General features: G+C 41.7%; 1 protein-coding gene across 1 annotated transcript in view; it reads left to right on the top strand.

Moving 5' to 3' along the window:
* Positions 1 to 23,817, top strand: part of shank3a (SH3 and multiple ankyrin repeat domains 3a) — a 994,510-nt gene that overhangs the window by 460,601 nt on the left and 510,092 nt on the right. The window contains exon 10 of the mRNA XM_060842760.1: positions 8,857 to 8,923. Coding sequence (XP_060698743.1) covers positions 8,857 to 8,923 — 67 coding nt within the window. The remainder of the gene's footprint in view (positions 1 to 8,856; positions 8,924 to 23,817) is intronic.

The raw sequence follows: 23,817 nt of genomic DNA, 5'->3' as shown, positions 1-23,817 counted from the left end.
GATTTTTTTTACGAGCAATCAAAATGAACAGCTGTGCATTAATCATTCAGTTTAGAGTGTCATAGATTGATTTTCTTTCCTTTCTTTTTATTCAGGGAATGACCCATTGCTTGCAAAAGCTTTTGGTTTTCAGTTTGCAGTTTCTGCAAGTATGGGCTGAAGTTGGATATGTTTGGTTCTGTTTTCAAACTGTTGAGAAACAGATTATTTTAGTATGACAAGTTTAGTTTTAAAGTTTCAGGCTAGAGGTATTGGGTTAATACACTAAACGAATTACCTGAAGCTGAGAAAACTTCTGCTCAGTTTTCTGAAAGCTCAAGGAAGAGGAAATCTGATTCTCCAAACTGGTAATTCCAACCATGCTAACTCAAACCCGCTGGAAGATACGGAAAGGATTTTTTTTTCAGATTAGATTCCCTACAGTGTGGAAGCAGGTTCTTCAGCCTATCAAATCCCTTCGACCCTCCGAAGAGCAACCCACCCAGGCCCGTTCCCCTACATTTCCCTCTGACGAATGCACCTAACACTACGGGCAATTTAGCAAGGCCAGTTCACCTAACCTGCACATCTTTGGACTGTGAGAGAACACCAGAGCACCCGGAGGAAACCCACGCAGACACGGGGAGAATGTACAAACTCCACACAGACAGTTGCCCGAGATGGGAATTGAACCTGGTTCCCTGGCGCTTTGAGGCAGCAGTGCTAACCACTGAGCCACCATACCACCCCTGATCTTTTAGGTATTTTTATATTGTAAAGGAGGACTGTTGAATTAGTGGGATTATAGTTGACTGTTTTTAAATAGTTAAGTTATTCTATGTTGTCTTTTTTTCTTCTGTGCAATACACTTCTGTTTTATTGTTAAAATCAAATCATATGAAGAGAGATTGAACAGTTTAGGCCTATACTCTCTGGAATTTAGAAGAATGTGGGGAGATCAAATTGAGGTATTCAAGACAATAAAGGATGTGGATGAAATAGAGGAGTGAATGTTTCCTTGTGTGGGGCATTCTAAGATGAGAGGTCATCATCTTAGGATAAAGGGTAGCAAATCTAAAACAGAATTGAGGAGAAGCTACTTCACCCAAAGAGTTGTGAATTTGTGGAATTTGCTAACCTAAAGTGCAGTGGATGCTGGGACACTGAGGAGTTAGACATTTTTAATTGGTAATGGGTTGAAGGATTATGGGGAGAGGGCAGGAAAATGGGGGAGAGGTGTAATCGAATGGTGGAGCAGACTCAAGGGGCTGATAGGCCTCCCTTTGCTCCTATAACTTATGAATTTACAAACCTGCAACATTCGTTTCAAATCAAATAACATTTTGTAAAAACCAAAAACAGGATGATTCTCAAGTCAGCTTGGAGTCTGGGAACTGACTTGTCTAGTAATACACTAGTGAGGGTCACAGCAATGCCACCAGGTAGTTCAATAACTGTATGCTAGTGAGAATCTATCCAAGGAAGAGGAGACACTTCAGGCTAAATTGTATTAAACCAATATTAAAAATTCAGGATTATTAATCTGTATAAATAGCATCTAAAGTCTGTATCTAAGTCTCATTGGCAAGCCAAGGAAGTTCTTCAGCTTTCTTTCAGTGAAGAACTTCAGCTCCAAACTACAGAACTTCTAGACCTGAGTTGCAATGCTCCCTCTAAGCTGCACGTGTGCAGCCAGACTAAACACTAGAGTTTCTTTGAGTCTCTGAGGTTAGATAGGCAAAGAGTAAAAAGTGAGGTCTGCAGATGCTGGAGATCAGAGCTAAAAATGTGTTGCTGGTTAAAGCGCAGCAGGTCATGATGAAGGGCTTATGCCCGAAACGTCGAATTTCCTGTTCCTTGGATGCTAATCCATGCTGGAACACCAATCATGGTTCTGACTTCCAGTTCCCGAATTTGCTGCTGCATGCAGGTCTTGGAGGCCCTCATAGGCAGAAAGAAAATTTGAGGGAATGCTGCTGAAGATTACTTTAGAAAAACTGACAGCCAGGTCTCACTCGGGCTAGTGCACTGGAAATTGAGCCTCACTATTTCTGGAATGGTTACAATTATGAAAAAAATTAATCAGACTAATCAAAGTCCAAAATTCACCTAACTGCCAAAACCAGATTAACCAAAAACACTCACCAGGCTTCTGTACTTCAGAGGATAATAGCTGTGTATTGCAAGCGGAATGTTTTTAATCAGTGGCAGGAAAAGGAACTTGCAAGAGTAACTTTTAACTCTGCCTCTTTGTAAATAAAATGCCATTCACATTGGAATTCAAATACAGGTTCTGAATAACATTTCCTGTTCTCTAAGCAGTTGCGCCCTTTCACATTTTGGAAATTCTGCCAATAGCCGACTCACTTTGGAGGGTGAGACATCAAGGTCTTTGGTTACATCCATGACTTTATGAAGTTTCCATTGCAGAAATTCATCTCTTTCAGGAACAGTTTCTTAGAGTCTCCGAGGTTTGATAGGCAAAGAGGCAGGTACAGAGTGGGAAAAGAACAAGAAACAAATCAGTTCCGTTCTGCTACCAGGCCAGATTACAAATATCAATGAGAAGCTTTCCGTCACTTCCTTTCTGGCTCCTTCCAACCTTTCCGGGGCATATAGTGGACCTGTCAGTTCTGCACTTTTCACTCACCATTTGAGGACTCACCCTTTCAATGTTACTGAAGATTTTCCCTTTATCCTTTCAAGATGCGAATGTGCAAACTGAAAGAGTAGCTCACTGCTTGGAATGTACTTTATTTCTCCAGAAGGGACAGTGAGAGGCTGGATGCTTCTGCTGTATTGTCCAAACACACAGCTGTTACCACTTACCTAGTCAAAATAGTGTTCCTGTGTTGAGTACTCCTGACTACACACAATTCATGCTGGTTAAAAAAACAATCACTGGACTAAATTGACTTTGTGCACGCACCTAAGGTGTCTAACAGCCACTCTAAGGCCACCTTAATGAAATTATACATAATGCTTTCCAGTAAGTTGTTCTTGTTTAACCAAAAACAGGGACATCATCTTCCACACCCCTTAGTTTGAAGCAATTTTTACCTCCACAGTCCAAAAAAGAAATTGGTCTTTACAATTAAGCAAGATTGGGAGGAGTCTCATAAAATGAAAGAGACTGCAAAACTAAAAGCGAAAAAACTATTACCAGTCACACAGTGCTATCAAACCTCAGAGACTCAAAGAAACTGTTCCTGAAAGAGATGAATTTCTGCAATGGAAACTTCATAAAGTCATGGAAGTAACCAAGGACCTTGATGTCTCACCCTCCAAAGTGAGTCCGCTTTTGGCAGAATTTCCAAAACGTGAAAGGACACAACTGCTTAGAGAACAGGAAATGTTATTCAGAATCTGTATTTGAATTTGATTTAGCTTTATTGTCACATATACAGACAAGAGTACAGTGAAAAGTTTACAAGCCACCACTTATGACGCCATCTCAGGTACAAGGCTACCTAGGCACGGATTCTTGAGTACAAGTTCTTCAGAAACTAAAATAAGAAAAATTAAGAAATAAAAAGTCCAGCATTACAGACCTTCGTAAGTACAAAATCGTGGTAATAACTTAGATAAATAATAAATGGTTAGATATATGGAAGTGATTAGAAAAAAATCTGAAACTTAAAACTCAAAAAGAAAGGTTTGCCAAAGAGGCAGCCACTGTCCTTGAGCAATTGTCACAAAAAAGAAATGATCTGTTGGTGGAAATCTATTCGCTGTGAATTCTTAGCAGATGAAAACATTGCTGCAACCAATAAGTGCTGAAAATGTGTTGCTGGAAAAACGCAGCAGGTCAGGCAGCATCCAAGGAACAGGAAATTCGACGTTTCGGGCATAAGCCCTTCATCAGGAATGAGGAAGGGCTTATGTCCGAAACATCGAATTTCCTGTTCCTTGGATGCTGCTGACCTGCTGCGCTTTTCTAGCAACACATTTTCAGCTCTGATCTCCAGCATCTGCAGACCTCACTTTCTCCTGCAACCAATAAGTGATCATTTTACATTTGAACAAGAAACTCTTGAGAGGAGAGATCTTAGTTTTAAGTTTACAGAAGATGATGTACTGGTCTGCTCTCAAGGTTGATGCAAGCCTTAGAATGTGCAAGGTTCCTACCTTGTCATTTCTGCCGATATGAATCCTTAAAGTGTGAAATGTTCAGGCATGCTTAAATGCAGTGTTAGCTTGGAGGATATCACCTCCCTTTTGTAGTAACCCATTTTTGTAAACTGAATATGTTTGTGCAATCATCACTGACAATGTTCAGCATCACTTATTAATCCTCAGATGAATCCTTGTCCATATGCATTAAGAGCCGGATAGGATGCAGGCTCGGGCTGATAAAGAGGCAAAGTAACATTTGTGCTACATAAGGGCCATACGGTGATGCTCTCCAACAAGAGATAATCTAACCATCTTCCCTTGATAGTCAGTAGTATTACCATCACTGAATACCCACCATCAACATCTTAGGGGTTACCATTGACCAGAAACTGAATTTAACAAGACATAAATACTGTGGCTACAAAATCAAGGGACTGCAGCATGCAATTCATCTCCTGACTCTAGAGTCTGACCACTATCTACACGACACTGCTCAGTGGTGTGAAGGATGGTCCCCACTTGCCAGGATGAGTGTAGCTAAAGGAGCTAGACAGATCCGGGACAAATAATCCTGCTTGATTGGCACCCCATCCACCACCTTAATAATTCACTCTCTCACCACTTAGGCACAGTGATACCATTACGTACCCACTACATCAGACTACAGTAACTCAGCAAGGCTTCTTCACCAGCATCTTCCAAATCCATGCCTCCATCACCAAGAGGGAGAGGGCAGCAAATACATAAAGCAAGCCAACTACCATCCTGACTGGGAACTATAGGTCAGATGAATTGGCCATGCTAAATTGCCATAGTGTTCAGGGATCTGTAGGTTAGGTGTATTAGTCAGGGGTAAATGTAAAGTAATAGCGTAGGGGAATGGGTCTGGGTGGGTTACTCTTCAGATGGTCAGTGTGGACTTGTTGGGCCTAATGGACTGTTTCTCCACTGTAGGGATTCTATGAATTATATCGCTTTTTTTTTACTGTAACTCGGTCAAAATCCTGGACCTTCCTTTTTAATACTGCTGCAGATGCACCTAATCCAAACTCCCTTTGTGGACAGCAGCAGTTCAAGAAGGAAGCTCACTTCCAATTTCTGGGGATGGAAAATAAATGCTGACTGAGACAGGGCCATCCATCACCCATGAATGTCCACATTTTTTAAAAGGTTGAGGATGTGATATGGCTTTGTAATCATGATTGCCTGAGCCATGCTCACTGGAATTACAACCCTCTGGGACCATGGATATTTGACCTATTGTGTCACTATAACTTGAAAATTATTCTGTAGGGACATGGACTTGGAATCTGGATAGCTTACAACAGTCCCAGTTAAATGAGTGACCCTTACTCATCGTATGGAATTTAAACAAAAAGTACTGGAAGTATTCAACAGGTCTGGCAGTGTCTGTGGAGAGAGAAAAATAGTTGATTCAAGTTGATTGTGACTCCTTTTCAGAACTGAAGATAGAAATGTGTTGGGTTACATGATCTAGAATAACAAAAAGGTAGGTCTAGCGTAGGTTAGGGAATAGGAGAGATTAAATAACAACGTTGTCACGCAAAATTATGGAACTAGTGGCAAAGTGAGTGGTAAAGAAATAAAGTCTTGATCCAGAAAGTGTGTTAATGGCAGAATATGGCACCTCGGTCTGAAAGCAAAACCATGAGAAAAAAGTACAGATCAGCGCTTGCAAAAAAAATCAGAACGAGAAACAAAGTTCATCGTCTAAAGGTATTGAACTAAATGATGTATTGCACCCAACAAAGATACATTACATTCCTAATTTTCAGAGTACAAGCTTTATTCAGTATAGATTCTGAAATGAAACAGTTCTTAAAACAAAAAGCCAATCTGCTGTAGAAATAACCGCTGAAAGACAGATGACCTGGACTGTTGAGCTTTGTTGGAGCTTTGCAATAGTCCAAAGAGAGAAAAGTGAGCATGAGAGCAAGTTAGTGAATTAAAATCGCAAGTAACTAGGTGATCACAGTCTGTCTTGATTACTGAGCACATTTTTTTTTCTTCAAAGCAGTCAGCTATTTGCATATCTAGAACAACCTTGGTTATCTGAACATTCGATTATCCGAACAAAATACTCCTCACCCGTGTCGTCCAAGGCATGTGTTATAGACCTGCTGATGGGGAAACTAAACAAGCAATTGACTAAGAAGTGACTGGAAGGTTATCAAGTTAGCTTTAGATGAAAAAAAAAGGACACTCAGTAAACAGATGAGCCAGATGACTTGTTTCTGTGCTTGTATATGTTGTGGTGGTGCTGTCATTGGATTGGTAAATCAGATGATTCATCCAGTACACTGAGGACATGGTTTCAGATGCTCCCCAAAGCAGCTGGTGGAACTTAAATTATTAAACCTGAAATTTAAATCTTATCTCCACCACAATAACTATCAGTGAGTGGCATAAATCCAGAGGTGCTCAACCTTTTGGCATGGGGGTGAGGGCAGAGCCACATTTCAATTTTCTCTTTGTCAGAGGACCAGGGAACAAATCGCAGCGTGATAAATGCTGCCACAGGAGCAAGTGTGAACTTCATCAAAAAAAATCAAAAACAATGAATTGATCATTAAAATGAGGAATTAAAAGAAATGACCATTGAAAAGTGCCAAGCAGCAAGACTTAATAACGAAGCCAATTTTTGCCGTTTTGGTTCAGGAGCAGAGCTAGAGAGAGGAAATGAACCCAAGCTATTACATGACCACCATGGGATGGGGTGGTGACTGGGGTGATCTATGGATTTCAGTTTAGCTATCACTAACCTTGGGTTACCTCTAGTGGAGTCTTGTCCAGGCTGACCTCAGTAGAATTCTCATGAAAGTCGGAGCCCTCTCTTTCTCTTTCTTTTTTTTCTCTCTCAATCTCTCTCTCTCTCTCTCTCTCTCTCCCACCACCACCACCCCCCGTTCCCTTTACCTTTCCCACGCTGTTAACCCTTTCACTCTTGCTCTCTCACCTCTTCGTCCCTCCTTCTCACCCATTCTGCTTCTCTGCACCCATGCCCCCCCCCTTACCTCTCTCTCACTCTGTCTTTCTCTGCCCCCTGTTACTGCAGGAGAATAATCCACATCAGCACTTCGACCTCACCCCCATGTATTATACATTGAAACAAAACTGGCTAAGATTTCTTTGCTGGAGAGACTTAAATGTGATTTGGGAAAAGGCTATTTGATTTTTAAAAAGAAAATGAAAAAAATTGTCAGGAGCAACCTGACCATCTTTCCCCATCGTTGTGGTTCCCCTTTTGCGATCTGACTCACATCGTCTTCTCCCTGTGGTGTGACTCTCACCTCCTTTACCACCACTTCAAGCCAGAGTCACCCTGAAAGCCTCCTATTCCCAGTCCCATCCACAAACTCAACTCCTTGGCTCTAAGCCTCACCGTTCCTGCACCCGCCAACTCGAAAATCCTCTCACCCTCATCTGCTGCTGATAGGCTCAACACTAAACTTGGAGCAACAGACATGCCAAAGAACAGTTCTCTTGATTGGAGGAGCAACCCCTTGCAAATCTTCCACTTGTACTGACTGAACTTGAAATTCCAGCTAAAACAAAAAAAAATTTAAAAACATCGCAGTTCTTCTGTGCTATAATACTTCTCATGTCAGGTTCTTTAATTATTAATTGCAGGAACCCTATGAATGAGCTGTAATTTTCTTCGCCAGTAAAGCAAGTATTAGAATCAGAGAATCCCTACGTGTGGAAAGAGGTCATTCAGCCCAATGACCTTCTGAAGAGCATCTACCCATACCCCTCACCCCACCCTGACCCAAAATCCCACATTTACCATGCAATCTGCCCAACTTGTACACCTTTGGACTGTGGGAGGAAAGGAGAAAGTGAGGACTGTGGATGCTGGAGATCAGAGTTGAAGAGTGTGTTGCTGGAAAAGCACAGCAGGTCAGGCAGCATCCGAGGAGCAGGGGAATCGACATTTCAGGCATAAGCCCTTCATCAGGAATGACTTTGTAGAGGGGTTAAAATCAATGAGGAGAAAGTGAGGACTGCAGATGCTGGAGATCAGAGTCAAGTGTGTGGCACTGGAAAAACACAGCAGGTCAGGTAGCTTCCGAGGAGCAGAAGAGTCGATGTTTCAGATATAAACCCTTCATCAGGAATGATTTCTCTGATCATTCCTGATGAAGGGCCTATGTGCAAAAGGTCGATTCTCCTACTCCTCGGACGCTGCCTGACCTGTTGTGTTTTTCCTGTGCCACACTCTTGACACTGTGGGGGGAAACCAAAGCGTCCAGTGGAAACTCAGAGGCAGGAAGAATGTGCAAACTCCACATAGTCAATCCCCCAAGGCTGGAATCAAACCTGGGTCCCTGACGCTATTGCCTGAGCTGCCATTTCACTCCATATTGGACCCTCTTAAGTGTTCTGGCAGGCTGTATGTGAACCTTGTCCATATTTGACTTCAGACTCAAAGTATGTGGTTGATGCTGAATTGCTGTCTGAAATGACCGAGCAGGGCACACTTTTCAAGGGCAGTTATGCATGGACAATTAATACTGGCCTTGAGAGTGACACTCATATCTTATGAATGACTTTTAAAAAAAACATATAATTTGCCCTCACCGTAAGATTAAAACCACCTTTGAAGGTTCAAAGGAAAAGCGATGGATTGCCAACTCAAAGAAGTAACTGGTTCTGAGTTGCCAAGAAACAAGAATTGTTATTGTCAAATGGAATGAGGGGTCATTGAATAACGACTGCAGTGTCCTCTCTTTGCTTCAGGTTGCCATTATAGCTGGGAACTTTGAACTGGCCGAAATCATCAAGAATCACAAGGAAGCCGATGTTGGTGAGTTTGAATCTTAATTCTATGTAAAGGGGGAGGAGTCTACCTTGGAGCCCATTTTAGAGAGACGTGAGAGAACCATCTACATCATTCAGAGCTGGTCAGACACACAGTACCATGACCTTACCTTGTGAGAAAGCAGTCAGCCACAAAGTGAGAGGGGTACACAGTGGAGGGTTTACTTAAACAGTGAGAGGGTTGTGCTGTCAAGGGAGTAGTCATAGACTGATGGGCTCAACTTTTGAGAAGTCAGTCACCTAGTGACTGCTACTGATGGGTCAATCAATCAGACAGTGGCAGTGTTGCATTGATGAGTCAGTTATTGAACAACGAGGCTGCAGCATTAAAGGGTCTTTTATTTACGAAATGACAAGGTTGCACTATGGAAGGAATCAAGATAGGGAGTTACACAGGGCCTAATAATGAAGCTAGAAGGTGCTTGAGAAATTCAGGAGTTTCTGTGAATGCAGAGTTAGTGTTTTGAGTAGGATGTAACACATTAGAGTGAAAGAAGATGACAAATAGTGATTTTTATGCTGTTGACATAAGAGAAAGTGAGTGACTGGAACAGATTGTAGAGGTGCCCAGGACAAAGACAAAGGGGCATCAATGGTAGTAAAGGGGAGGGTAAAGGTGCCAAATAGATATAAATAAAGATATGAAATGGATAAAATGTTTCTGCTCTGCTGAAAGCAAAGTCAATACGATACACTCAAGACATCGCCAGGTGAGGTTGGGGGAATGTAAAAAGGAGGACAGACACAGGTCATGCTCTGAACTCATGGAACATAATATTGAGTCTGTAAAGTTCCTAAGCAGAAATGAGGTGTTCTTCCTCCATCTGACTTCATTGGAAAACCATTAGCAGGCCCAGGATGAAATGTGAGAATGAGACCAATGTGGTTTAATGCAAGCAACTGGAAGGTCGGGCTCATTACTACAGACAGAATGGAGATGTTCTGCAAATCATTCACCTACTGTCATATAAAGGAACCCTTCGTGATTGCATTAGTCCACATTGAAAGAAGTACAAGTAATATGGTGCTTCACGTGGAACATGTATTTGGGGTCTTGAACAGTGAAAAGGGAGAAAGTGAATGGAAAGTGAAAGTGTTACACCTGTGATTACTGAGGAAGATAACATGGAGAATGGGCTTAGGAATTATTGGGAGGGGTGGAGGAGTGGACCACAGTGTAATGGAGGAACAGTACCTGAGTGGAGGGGAGGGGAAGATGTGTTTGATGATGGTATCCTGGATTCCAGATGGAGCTGGCGGAAATGGCGAGGGCTGATTCTTTGAAAACAGAGGCTGGTCAGGTAGAAAGTGAAGACTAATTTTATGGGAGGGAGGGAGGACAAAGGGTGAGGGCAGGAGATAGGCCAGATTTAGTTGAGGGCCCTGTCAACTTGTGGTATACAGAGTCCTTAGTTGAGCGAAAAGGAGGACAGGTCGGAGATACTACGGTGGAAGGTGGCATCAATTGAATAGATGCAACAGAAATGGAGAAACCAGCATAGTGGAATTAAATTCTTGAGGAGGTGGAGTTGAGGTAACTGTGGGAGTCAGTGCATTTGTACTGGAAGGGAAGGGAAGAGTCAAACATGAACCAGGTGAGGGTGAGAAAAAAGATGGAAATTGGAAACAAAATTGATGAACATTTCTAATTCTGAATGAGATCCAGATGCAGGACCAATGACATCATCAATGTATTGGAAAATTATTTGTGGGTGGGGGCTTTGAGTAGGGCAGGAGCAAGGAATGTTCCACACTTTCCACAAAGTGACAGGCACAGTTGGGACCCATGTGAGTACTCATAGCCAGACAGGGACTGTCGGCACAGATTGTAAGAACCACCATATCCCGATGTAACTCTAGCAGTGCATTCAAATACAGAGTTGCCACAAGGTTGGCTGTCTAACATTCGGTATTCTTGCTTTTGTTAATAAAATCAACAGATTGGATTAATGAGTGAGTTGATTCAGTTAGAGTCCCTTGAAGCAATGAACTGCATTTTACTGCTCAACAAAACCACAGGACCTTTCACTTGTCATTAATTACATGGTGATGGGGTAAGGAGACTTGTAAAATTTGTCAATGATTGTGATCTTCAAAGACTTGTATTGGCAATTCAAGCAACTTAGTAATGAGGTTCTTTTTTAGTTTCCCTGTTTTGTCATTACAGCTTGCCTAATTTGCACCCAGCGACAGCATCTTTTACATACAGCAAGTTTTTTATATTTTGTTTGTGGGATGTGAGCATTGTTGGCTGGGCCAGCATTTTATTGGCCCTATTTGCCTAGTGAAATTGGTGGTGAGCTGCTTTCTTGATTGCTGCAGTCCGTGTGCTTTAGGCAGACCCACACTACTATGAAGAAGAGAGTGCAAGAGTTTTGATCCAGTAACACTGAAAGAACGGCAATGTATTTCCATGTCTTGGTTATGAGAGGCTTAGAGGGGAACACACGGTCGATGGTGTTCTCAGGTATCGGCTGCCTTTGTCCCTCTGGGTGGCAGAGATCATGGGTTTAGAAGGTGAGGTCAAAGGAGCCTTGGTGAATTTCTACAGTGCATCTTGTAGATGCTGCACATTGCTGCTACTGAGTATCAGTGGTGGAAGGAATGACTGCTTAGAGATGTGATGCCAGTTAAGAGGGCAGCTTTGTCCTCGATGGTATCAAAGCTTTTTGAGTGCAGTTGGAGCTGCACAAATCTAGCCAAGTGAGGAGTATTCTATCACACTGCTGACTTGTGCCTTACAGATGGTGGACAGGCTTTTAAGAGTCAGGAGGTGAGCTGTTGTCCAAAGAATTCCTCGCCTTTGTTGTAATTATATAGTTAGTCCAGTTTAGTTGGTAGTTAATGGTAACTCCATGATGTTGATATTGAAGGATTCAGTGATGTTAATGACATTGAATGTCATGGAGCAATGGATAGATTCTGTCTTGTTGGAGATAGGTATTACCTGGCATTTTTGTGGCACTGACATTACTTGCCACTTGCCAACCCAAGCCTGAATTTTGTCCATTACTTTTTATGTTTTGTCCAGACTGCTTCAATATCTGGGGAATTGCAAATGGTGGTGAGCATTGCAGAATCATTTGTGAATATCCTCACTTCCGCCCTTATGATGCTAAAGGGGCTAAAGGTGGTCAGGTTAGGACACTATCCTGAGGAAGAGACAGCCTACCTGCAGGTCCCCTGAGCTGATTTGCCTGATCTTCAACAGCCACAACCGGTTTCCTTTGGGTCAGGTATGACTCCAACTCGAGATGAAATTTCCACTGATTCCTATTGACTCCAGTTTAGCTTGTGTTCCTTGATACCTAAGTCAGTGAAATGAAGCCTTAATGTCAAGTGCAGTCGCTCTAACCTCATTGCTGCAATTTAGTTCTTTTGTCCATGTTTGAACTAAGTCCATAATGAGTATCTGAGTGGTCCTGGCAGAACCCCAAGTGAGCAGGTTACTGCTAAACAAGTGCTGCTTGGTAACACTGATGACACATCCTATCAATTTACTGATCATCAAAATTAGACTGATTGGCTATTTGGTAACTGGCTGAGTTTTTGTGTCCAGGACGTTGTGTATTGGGAAAGTTTCCTTTGTTGGGTAGATGCCAGTCTGGAGCTGTAGTGGAACAGGTTAGTACTATTGCCTGAATATTTTCAAGGCTCATAGTATCCGGTACCTCCAACCATTCCTTGATATCATGTGGGGTGATTCAAGTTCGCTGAAGGCTGGCATCTATAATGCAGGAGACCTCTGAAGGACACCCCCAGATAGACTGTCCACTTTGGCGTTTCTGGCTTAAAATTGTTCCAAATGTTAAATATGCAGTAAATCCCCCTCTATGTTGTACAACCAGCCCCTCCCAGACTGGGTACACTGTGACTTTGATGTAGAGTCAAGTTCCCTCCATTGAATTCAGTTCAATTTAAGGAGAGATTGTGGCAAATTGGTAATGTTACTGGACTGCTCACCCAGAAGCCCAAAGAAATGCCCTCTTGTCACAGATTCATATCTCACCATGGAGTGGATGGGGGAATTGGGGGGTGGGGGTCAGGGGAGAGTGGAATTTAAATTCAATTCAGAGGGTGGTGCTTGTATGGAATGAGCTGCCAGAGGAAGTGGTAAAGGCTAGGGTACAGCTATATTGGCATCTGGATGGGTACATTGAATAGGAAGGGTTTAGAGAGATATAAGCCAAACTTTTGCAAATGGGACTACATTAATGTAGGATATCTGGTCGGCATGGACGAATTGGACTGAAGGATCTGCTTCCATGGTATATGCCTCTATAACTTTAGAACCAGGGGACACCAACTTAATGAGAATAACAAGAATCAAAAGCGAGAAGTAAAGAACCTTTTAACATCATCAGATGTAGGGGCAGAAGGGGGCCATTCAGCCGATGAATCTGCTTTACCATTCAGTGAGATCATGGCTGACCTGATCTTCAACTTCACTTTCCTGCCTTTTGTTCATAATCCTTGATTCCCTTAATGATTAGGACTCTTTCTATCTCATAATTTTAAACATACTTAACAACCCAGTGTCGACAGTCCTCTGCTGGAAAGAATTCCATAGATTTACTGCCCTCTGAGAGGGAATTCCTTCTCACTATTATGTTAAATGGGCCACTCCTTACCTGAAATTAGACCGTCTGGTCCTAGGTAGAAACAAGCTGGCCACGTTTATCATGTCAAACCCCCTTGTAACTTACACGTTTTAATAAGCCTTCCTCTCTTTCTAAACTCCAAAGAGCACAAGCTCAAACTTCTCAAACAAAACTCATGGGTTGACTCGTGCCTGATGTCAATTTAATAAGACTTTCCTATTTTTATGCTTCATTCCTTTTGAAATAAAAGTCAAAGTTTAATTTGCCTTCCCATATACCTTGTGAACATGGATGCTAACTTTTTGTGATTAATGCACAAGAACTCCCAAATCACCCTGTGCTGCAGCTTTTTGCAGTCTTTTCCCATGAATAGAATATTCAGCTCTCCTTTCTTCCCGCCAAATAGCATAACTTCACGTTTTTACACATTATATTCCATCTGCCAAATTTTTGCCCACTTGCTTAACCTGTCAGTGTCCCTCTGTAGATACCTCCTGTCGTCCTCACTACTAGCCTTCTCATATAGTTTTGTGTCGTCCACAAATTTGGTGATAGTACATTCAGCTTCATCATCCAAGTCAGTAATCTATAATGTAGATAACTGTGGCCCCAGCACTCATCCCTGAGGCACTCCACTGACTACAGGTTGCCATCCCGAAAATGGCACTATATCCCAATTCTCTGTCTTCTATTAGTTAGCCAATTCTTTAGACATGTTAGTATTATGTGTAAATTACCACAAACTACCTTTAATTCACCTACTTCTTAAGAAATCTCACAAATAATGAAATAATTATTAAACTTTATTGCATGGTGCAAACAAAATAAAATCCCTCATGTGAGCAGATTCAGCTTCACAATCCACCTCGGCTACTACCTGACCAATGGTGGAATTTAGCTACAATTCCAATCAATAGTGGGCGGCATGGTGGCACAATGGTTAGCACTGCTGCCTCACAGCGCCAGAGACCCGGGTTCAATTCCCGCCTCAGGTGACTGACTGTGTGGAGTTTGCACATTCTCCCCGTGTCTACGTGGATTTCCTCTGGGTGCTCTGGTTTCCTCCCACAGTCCAAAAATGTGCAGGTTAGGTGAATTGGCCATGCTAAATTGTCCGTCGTGTTAGGTAAAGGTGTAAATGTAGGGGAATGGGTCTGGGTGGGTTGCGCTTCGGCGGGTCAGTGTGGACTTGTTGGGCCGAAGGGCCTGTTTCCACACTGTAAGTAATCTAATCTAATAGTGTCTGTCTCTGGATGTTCAGGATTCCACCCTTGTGCAGTGTTGTTCTTCAAAATGAAGAATCCTGGAGTTGAATTCTTATAAAATATTCTGTCCGTCAAGTTTATGATGGTCATGATTTGGAGATGCCGGTGTTGGACTGGGGTGTACAAAGTTAAAAATCACACAACACCAACAGGTTTAATTGGAAGCATACTAGCTTTCGGAGCGCTGCTCCTTCATCAGGTGGTTGTGGAAGGCACAATTGTAAGACACAGAATTCATAGCAAAAATTTACAGTACCATGTAACTGAAATTATACATTGAAAGATACCTTGATTGTTTGTTGAGTCTCTCATCTGTTAGAATGACCATGATAGTTTCACTTATTTCATATGTAAATCACAAAACTTCTTTTAAAAGTTACATTCTCAAGTTAACTGTAACAATTGGTTAAAAATCTCACAACACCAGGTTATAGTCCAACTAGCTTCCAATTAAACCTGTTGGACTATAACCTGGTGTTGTGTGATTTTTGACTTTGTACACCCCAGTCCAACACCGACCTCTCCAAATCGTAACAATTGGTGTCAGTGCAGATAAGATATTGAGATGTTGAAGGTGTTAGTCCCCTGTGTTCCCTGTCTGTGCCATAATGTTTAGACTGATTCTAATCTAAAACGTGAGTTAACAGAGTCTTATATGGATTCATGCAGTTTTTGAGCAAAGTACAATGTGACTCTGCAAGTCCAAATTCACCCACAAACGTATATTTGTGTGTGTGTGTGTCTGGGTTGGAGGATTGTGAGTGTGAGAGAGAGTGTATGTGTGTGTGTGAGTGTAAAGTGTCTAAGTCTGCGAGAGGATGCATGTGTGAGTGTGGGTGTGTGTGTGTCTGTATATACGTGTGGCTGCGTGCAGGAGTGCGTGTACGTATGTGTGTGTGTAGGAGTGTTTGTGTGTGTGTAGAGTGTACGCATAGGGCTTGTCGTTAGGGGATGGCTGTTTTAATATGTTTTGGTTGGAAGTTGGAAAAGTGTAGCATTGTGCGGTGGTCTGTGGGTTTCTGATAGATTGTGGTCTTTGAACAAGCCCTCCCCATACACCGGATCTGTACTGGGATGCCCTCAAAAGAATGGGGTATGATACTCAACTCAACGACCACCAGTTCCGACGTGCCACAGCAAGGAACTTAATGACCTCCTCAGGAGACAGACACATGCTGCAACCGACAGGATACCCTTCGTTGTTCAGTCTTTCCCAGAAGCCAAAAAACTTCGCCATGTTCTTCATGACCAGCAACGCGTTATCAATGACATCACCAAGACCTTCTCCACTGCTCGCCTTTAAACAACCACCAAACCTCAAACAGATCATTATTCACAGCAAGCTACCGGCTCTCAGGACAACTCCATACAACCCCACCACGGTAGGTGCTGCAAGATGTGTCAGAGTGTGGACATAGATACCGTCATTACACATGGGGGCACCTCACACCATGTACGTGACAGGTACTCATGCGACTCAGCCAACGTTGTCTGTCTCATATGCTGCAGGCAAGGATGCCCAGAGGCATGGTACATTGGTAAAACCGAGCAGAGGCTACGGCAATGGATGAATGGGCACCGCACAACAATCAACAGACGGGAGTGTTCCCTCCCGGTTGGGGAACACTTCAGTGGTCCAGGACATTCAACCTCGGACCTTCGCTTCACCATCCTCCAAGGCTGACTTCGGGACAGACAGCAGAGAAAATTGGCCGAGCAGACGCTGATAGCTAAGTATGGTACCCAAAGGGAGGGCCTCAACCAGGACCTTGGGTTCATGTCACATTACAGGTGACCACCATTGCACTATACACACACACAGATACTCCTCTACACACACACTCTCTCACACACACACACACACACACACAATGACACACACACAATGACACACACACACAATGACACACACACACACACTTCTACAGACACATACCACACTCACACATGCATCCTCTCACAGACTTAGACACTTTATACACACACACACACACACATAAACTCACATGCACAGATCTTGTGATTTTTGAATTATTGTTGATATTTTAGATTCTTTCATCCACAATGTTAATAACTCCATTGCAATCATTTGTCTTTGTGACATCAGGTAACCAGTTATTAAACAGGTGTTGCAACAGTTTTGTTTATGTAGCTTCAACTCCTTCTTTTCCTGGGTATAGAATCCCTACAGTGCAGGAACAGGCCCTCAGCCCATTGAGTCCACACCAACCCTCCAAAGACCATCACACCCATGTCCCAACCCTATCCCTGTAAGCCTGCATTTCCCATGGGAAATCCACCCAACCTGCACATCCCTGGACACTTGGGACAATTTAACACGGCCCATCCACCTAGCCTGCACAACTTTGGATTGTGGGAGTAATCCACACACAGTCACCTGAGAGTGGAATTGAACCCTTGTGCTGTGAGGCAGCAGTGTTAACCACTGAGTCTCTGTGCCACCCCTTATCCTAATTGTTTTCAATTAGCTAATTGTTTTCAATTCCTGTTTAATTTTGATTTTGTCCATTCATAGTTTTATTCCAGACAGATTTATTGCAGCTTCTTTCAATCAATGAACATTCCTTAAAGTTCTGAAATACACGCTATCACAGTGTACGGACCTCAATACCATGATCTCTTATTGTTTGAAGTAGCCTTACATTTAGTACCCAAATATTACATCCGTTGGTCCCTCTTTATCTACCCTGCTTCTTCCCTCCTGAAAGAACTGTAATAAATTTCTCATGCATGAATTCTCCTTCATGAATCCATATCTTTAATTATTTTGATGTGTTTCTCAATGCTCTCCCAGTACACCCTTTATAACGGACTGATATTTTTAGATGTAAAGCTAACTGGTATATAGTTACTTGTATTTTTTTGTCTCCCTCTCTCTTTGAAAAAGGTTGTTACATGACAGTTTTCCAAACCTCTGGAATTTTTCCAGAATCTAAGAATTCTCTCAGGTTTACTACTAGTGCATCCAATGAATCTGCAGCTACTTTATTTACAGTCCTAAGGTGCAACTCATCAGGAGTGAGGGATGTATCGGCCATTCGCCCAATAGGTTCCCTTGTATATTTGCTCTAGCAAAGGTTGTATTTATGTCCTAGCCCCCACCTTTTGGCCCCTTGCTGGTTTAGAATTTTCAAATGCTGATCATGTACTCTCTCATTCAATCTGATGCAAAGCATTTGTTCAACTCTTCTGCCATTTCCTGATGCCCTATTGTTATTTCCTCAACTGTGTTCTCCAAGTACTTGCGTCCACTGTTTCTCGTTCTTACTTTTTTATATATTTAAATCATCTCTTACGATTTGCTTTAATGTTACTTGCTAGTTTTTGCTCATAGTTTATTTTCTCCATCTTTATTAATTCTTGGCCATCTTTTATTGGCTTTTAAAGGTTTTCCAATCCTCTGATTTGCTATTCATGTTTGTCACATGTTTTATGTTTAACTTCGGTACTGTCTTTAACTTCCCTGGTTAATCATGGTCAGTTTAGTCCCTCCTTGACCATTCTTCCTCACTGGGATATATTTTAGTTGTGTGTTGTGATCTTTCTTTTCAATGTCTGCCATTGGTTATCAACTGTCTTCTTCCAATCTTCTTTCCTAGTCCACTCCAGCCAACTCTGTCCTTATTCGCATGTATTTGCCCTGATTTAAGTTTTGCATGGTTGTTTCTCACCCACATTTCTCACTCTGAAACTGATATATACCATTTTGAGTCACTGTTTCCCAAGTGCGCTTTTATTCTGAGATTTTTCATTAAACTGCTTCATTACACATTACCAGATCCGAGATACCCTAATCCTTAATTAGATCCAACATGGTGTTGTCAGAGACTATACTGAATATTCTGTGTGAATTCTTCCTTGTCGTTAACTTCTGTTAATCTGAGTTTTCCAATTACAAGAAGATTAATGTCATGCATAATTAACATACTGCCTTTTTTTCCCATGCCTTTATTGTTCCTGTCCTACAGTATAACTACTGATAGAAGACCTTAGAGCAAGTTTCACAAGTGTCTTCCTCTGCATGTTAATTCTTACCTCCATTCATATTAATTTTCCATCATCTAATTCAAAGTATTCTCGTTATCAAACTTATTCTATCTTGTACTAACAAAACTACACTGCCAGCCTTTCCTTCTTGTTTGCACTTTTTTAGTTCCTATTAGTTCCTATTTAACTCTCCTTATAACCATGTCCCCATAATGTCTATAACATTATATCTATTAATCTTATTTGCCCATTAATTCATTTTATTTTTTTCCAAATTCTACATGCTTTCAAGTAATGAGCTATTGATGTTGCCTTTTTATTTTTTGGTTCCCCTTTATTTGGGGGTTGCTACTTCTGTGTGCTTGTATGACCCTTTCCTGTCCTATTCTGGATATAATTATCAAAATAGTTGCACTGTAATGTCCCCATACCCTTTTGCTTTGCAAGCCTACGTTTCCGCCCTCCTGAACCACCACCTCCTCAAAATAGTTTAAAGCTCCCTCTACAGCCCTAGTTATTTGATTCGTAAGGACACTAATGCTTACTTGGTTCAAGAGAAACCTGTCAGACCAGAACAGCTCTCTTCAACTTTGTACTGGTGTCAGAACCCCAGGAACTGAAGCACACTCCTCCGGCCTAATCTTTACACCTTACGTTTAACCCATTTACTTTATTTACTCAAATCCAGTTTGCCTGATGCTGAGAGAATATGCTTGAAATTATCACCGGAGGTTCTGCATTTTGGTTGAGCTCCTTACTTTTCAAAATCTTTCAGCGGGAACTCCTTTCTAGTTTTATCAATGTTATTTGTACCAATCCCCTCTCCCGATTCCTCCCCTCCCATTTTGTGTTCCTCTTTAGCCCCATGGAGGTGTCCTTACTCCTAGCACCAGGCAACCCAGCCTTTAGGACTCACACTAGTGGCTGCAGAGAGTAGTGTCTAACCCCTGAATTATTCTATCCCCTACCATTCCTATCTCCTGCGCCTACACCAATGGCTCCCTGTACCACAATGTTATGGTTAGGCCACTTATCCTCCCTGCAGTCCCCACTCTTTTCAGATAGATTGTCAGGACCTTGTTACTGTTGGGCAATTCCAGGGCCTGAAGCTCCTCAAGAGCTGACCCTTGGATCCACCTCCCTACCTTACCTACAGTCACACCATTATGCCCTTGATCACAAAGTTTGAATGAATGGAGGGTGTAGCTGACACCTGGAGCCAAAAGTCAGATAACTGTCCCCTCTCTCATGTGATGCAATGTCTGCAGCTCAGATTCCATCCCCTAAACTCAAATCCAAATTTGCTTGAGCCACAAAAATTGCTCTGGATGTGTTTACCGTGGATTAACTTAATATCCAACTGCTGAAATCCAACACTTCATCTGACCTGCCATTTCTATTGTATTAATAAAGTCATGAATGAAAATCACTCCAATTTCCATGCTCTTTATGAACTGAAAACAAATGTGTATTTTCCCATGACTCCCCTGTCTGCATTTCGCAGGAATTGTTACTCACCCCTTCCATATAGTATAAATGCTGTCCCCTCCAGACTTCACTTAAGCTCTGATAAAGAGTTATCTGGACTTGAAACATTAGCTCTCTCTCCATGGATGCTGCCTGACCTGCTGTGATCTCCAGAATTTTTTGTTTTCGGTACAGATTCCAGCGTCTGCAGTAATTTGCTCCGCCCTTCTCTTTATTTTGTTATTTCTCTTTTGACACACAAGATTAATCTTGTACATGAGATATATTAAAACAGAAAAAATAGACTGCAGAACAGAACACAAACTGAAGACCACTTTAATGGTGAGCTATTTGTTGAGACAAAAATCAAGTCTCCTTCATCCGCTCATCTGCTTGCGAAGCGTCATTCCTGCACCCTATTGTAAATCACCCTCAATTGCTCAGTCACATTGGTTTGGCTGCTTATAACTGTTTCCAATACAAAGGGCCTTGCTTGATCAGTAAATGAGGACCATGTTTCAGGCCAGTTCCTAGTTAGGCTTTTCTTTCAATGCTCCCCTTGAGAATAAGCCTGCTCTAAGCTTGCAACCACAAAATTTAAAACTGCCCTTTTCCCTATAAGCCAGCTACATACTGCAATCTGAATTCGGTTTGCACAAGGTGAAGATATTAACAGTTACTTAGCTAGCACATGCAAGCACTCACTTTGCGCTCAAAGATCACTTTGAATCTGAAAAGCAATGCCTGAGTGTGTTAGTGGCAGATTCATTCGTGAGTTTTATAAGGGAATTGGATAATAACCTGAAGAGAAAAGGAGAATTGAAAAGCTGTTGAGGAGCTGGGACCAGCTGACCTGTCCTCACCGTGTACCAGCCAGCATACCTCAGACTGAATTGGCAACCTCTGTGCTATAACGATTTTGTGATTCTGCTGCATGATGTCAATTGCTTGCTGCACCGACATGTTCATTTCCTGTGACGCATGGACAAGGACACCTGGGTTCCTCTGAGTGCAACAATTTTCCAGTTTCTAATCAATCAAAAAATATTTTATATTTCTGTTTCTCCTTGGCTCATTGTGTTCCTTTTGCCATGTTCTTGCCTAACCTACCTAAGTTACTCTGTGGCAGTTGTGTGTCTTCCTCACCATTTACTTTTCCAGTTAAGTTTCTATTGTCAGCAGAAACAATACACTCTGTCACCTTATCTGAGCCAATGTTCTAGATTTAATATGCCAAAGTACCAACCTGTATTACCCTGCCACTTACTTCCTGACAAGTCAAAAGTATCTTGTAGGTTTCTATTCTGTTTTCTGTCCATTAGCCAATCTCTATTCCATGCTTGTGTATTACCCCTGATCCCATGAGTCCATTTTTTATGTAAGCACTTTTTGAGTGACATCTTCCCAGATGCATTTTGAAAATCCAAATATGCTTCATCCACTAGTTCACGTAATGCAAATTTCTCATTACTTCTACAAAAAACTCTGCTAGATATCTCAAGTATAATTTCCCTGACATAACATTATGTTAATTCTGCTTGCCCCTACTATGACTTAATACTGAATTGTACTGATTTCTTTGAGTTTCTCATTCTTATGGATTTTGTATTAATTGTGGAGTTTTTAAATTTTGCTACCGATATAAAGTATTTGTTTAATGTCTCAACCATTTCCTATATTTCTCTTAATTCCACCTGTGTTTATCTCTAATGGATCCACAATTACTTCAGTTAATCTCTTCCTTTTTACATATCTTTTAGAAAAGCTTACATTCAATTTTTCTGCCTCTTATTAGTCTGCTGTCATGTTCCCTTTCTTTCAATTTCTTGATTCTAATTTGCTGAATTCTGAAATCATTCCCAATCATTCTCAGGCTTACCATGAGGCCAAAGTGGGGACTGCAGATGCTGGAGATTAGAGCCAAGAGTGTGGTGCTGGAAAAGCACAGCAGGTCAGGCAGCATCCGAGGAGCAGGAGAATTGACGTTACAGGCAAAAGCGTCAATGTCGATTATCCTGTTCCTCGGATGCTGCCTGATCTGCTGTGCTTTTTCCAGCACCACACTCTTGGCTCAGGTTTACAACTCCCTGGCAAAGTCATAGACACCTTCCTTTGATTTGATATTATCTTTAATTCGTCTTGTTAATCATGGTTGGACCATTTTTTTCTGTATTTATTGTGACCTAAAGGAATATAAATTTATTGTGTGTATTAATTCTTTAAATGCTAGCCAATTGCTTGTCTCCCATCATATCGTTTCGTGTTATTTTCCTAAACACTGACTCTCCCCTCAGACCCACATTGTTTGCTTTGTATACATTTAAACCCTATTTCCAGACTTAATGAAGTCACTTTTAACCTGAGTATAATATTCTATCATATTAAAGTCAATTTTCCCCGAGAGGGTTCTTTACGACAAGGTTTGTTAACCCTTTCTCAATGTACAATCCAAGATCTGAGGCAGTCTGTTCTCGAGTTGGATCCTCAACACACTGGTCTATAAAAGCTACTTTGTTAACACATCATTCATCAAACAATTACTGCAGAGTTGGTTTCCTCATTCTATATGAAAATTAATGCCACCATGATCACCTCACATGTATTTCTAATTTACTGATAGGTGTCCTGTTCTGCACGAGAATGACTGTTTCTGGTCTATAAACAATCCAGCTAGTTTTTCAGCTAGTTTTTGTTGTTTCTTAGCTTCACCCAAACAGAATCTACGTGTCAATTTGCTCAGCTAAATAACTTAACTAGGATTATTTCTCTCTACTGTTTTCATCCTATTTTTTATTATTTGGGCTATCCATCCTTCTGCTATGGTTTTTAAATGTTATGAATATGGTAGAGCAGAACCCCCTCATAACTTGTGAAACATACTTAGATGTGCCCTTGCAAAGCCAGGGCTTACATACAAAACTGTGGGCCAAAAGCTGGAAAATAGGATTTGTATAGGTATCTGGTTGTTTTTCACTGATGCAGGTTCAATGGGTCAAAGGGTCTATGTTGTAGACTTCCAAATATTTGCCAACATTGGTCATTTTGCAAGTACAATTCCATACTGGCTTTGGATTAAACCTACTCATTTCTCTCTGTACTAATGGGCAGCACGGTGGCTCAGTGGTTAGCACTGATGCCTCACAGCGCCAGGGACCTGGGTTTGATTCTAGTACCGGGCACAGTCTATCTTTATCTGTGTGGGTTTCCTCCAGGTACTCTGGTTTCCTCCCACATTCCAGAGAAGTGCAGTTTAGGTGAATTGGCGATGCTAAATTGCCCATAGTATCAAGGGATGTGCAGGCTAGGTGGATTAGTCTTGGTAAATGTATGGTTGCAGGAATAGAATGGGGTAATGGTGTGGGTGGGATGCTCCTCAGAGACGGTTAGTGCCAAGTCAATGGACTGAATGGCCTGAATCCACACTTAAAGGGATCATATGATTCTATCGATTCATCCACTTTGTTGTGGTGCTTTGTTATTTTTGCTGTAACTGGAGCCCATTATGTTTGTTATTACCCAACACAACTGTGCTCTAGAGT

This window comes from Hemiscyllium ocellatum, chromosome 23, assembly GCF_020745735.1.
Source record: "Hemiscyllium ocellatum isolate sHemOce1 chromosome 23, sHemOce1.pat.X.cur, whole genome shotgun sequence".
NCBI classification, from domain to species: Eukaryota; Metazoa; Chordata; class Chondrichthyes; order Orectolobiformes; family Hemiscylliidae; genus Hemiscyllium; species Hemiscyllium ocellatum.
Note: the sequence above shows the minus strand (reverse complement) of the source record. Positions and strands in the feature narration are given on the sequence as shown.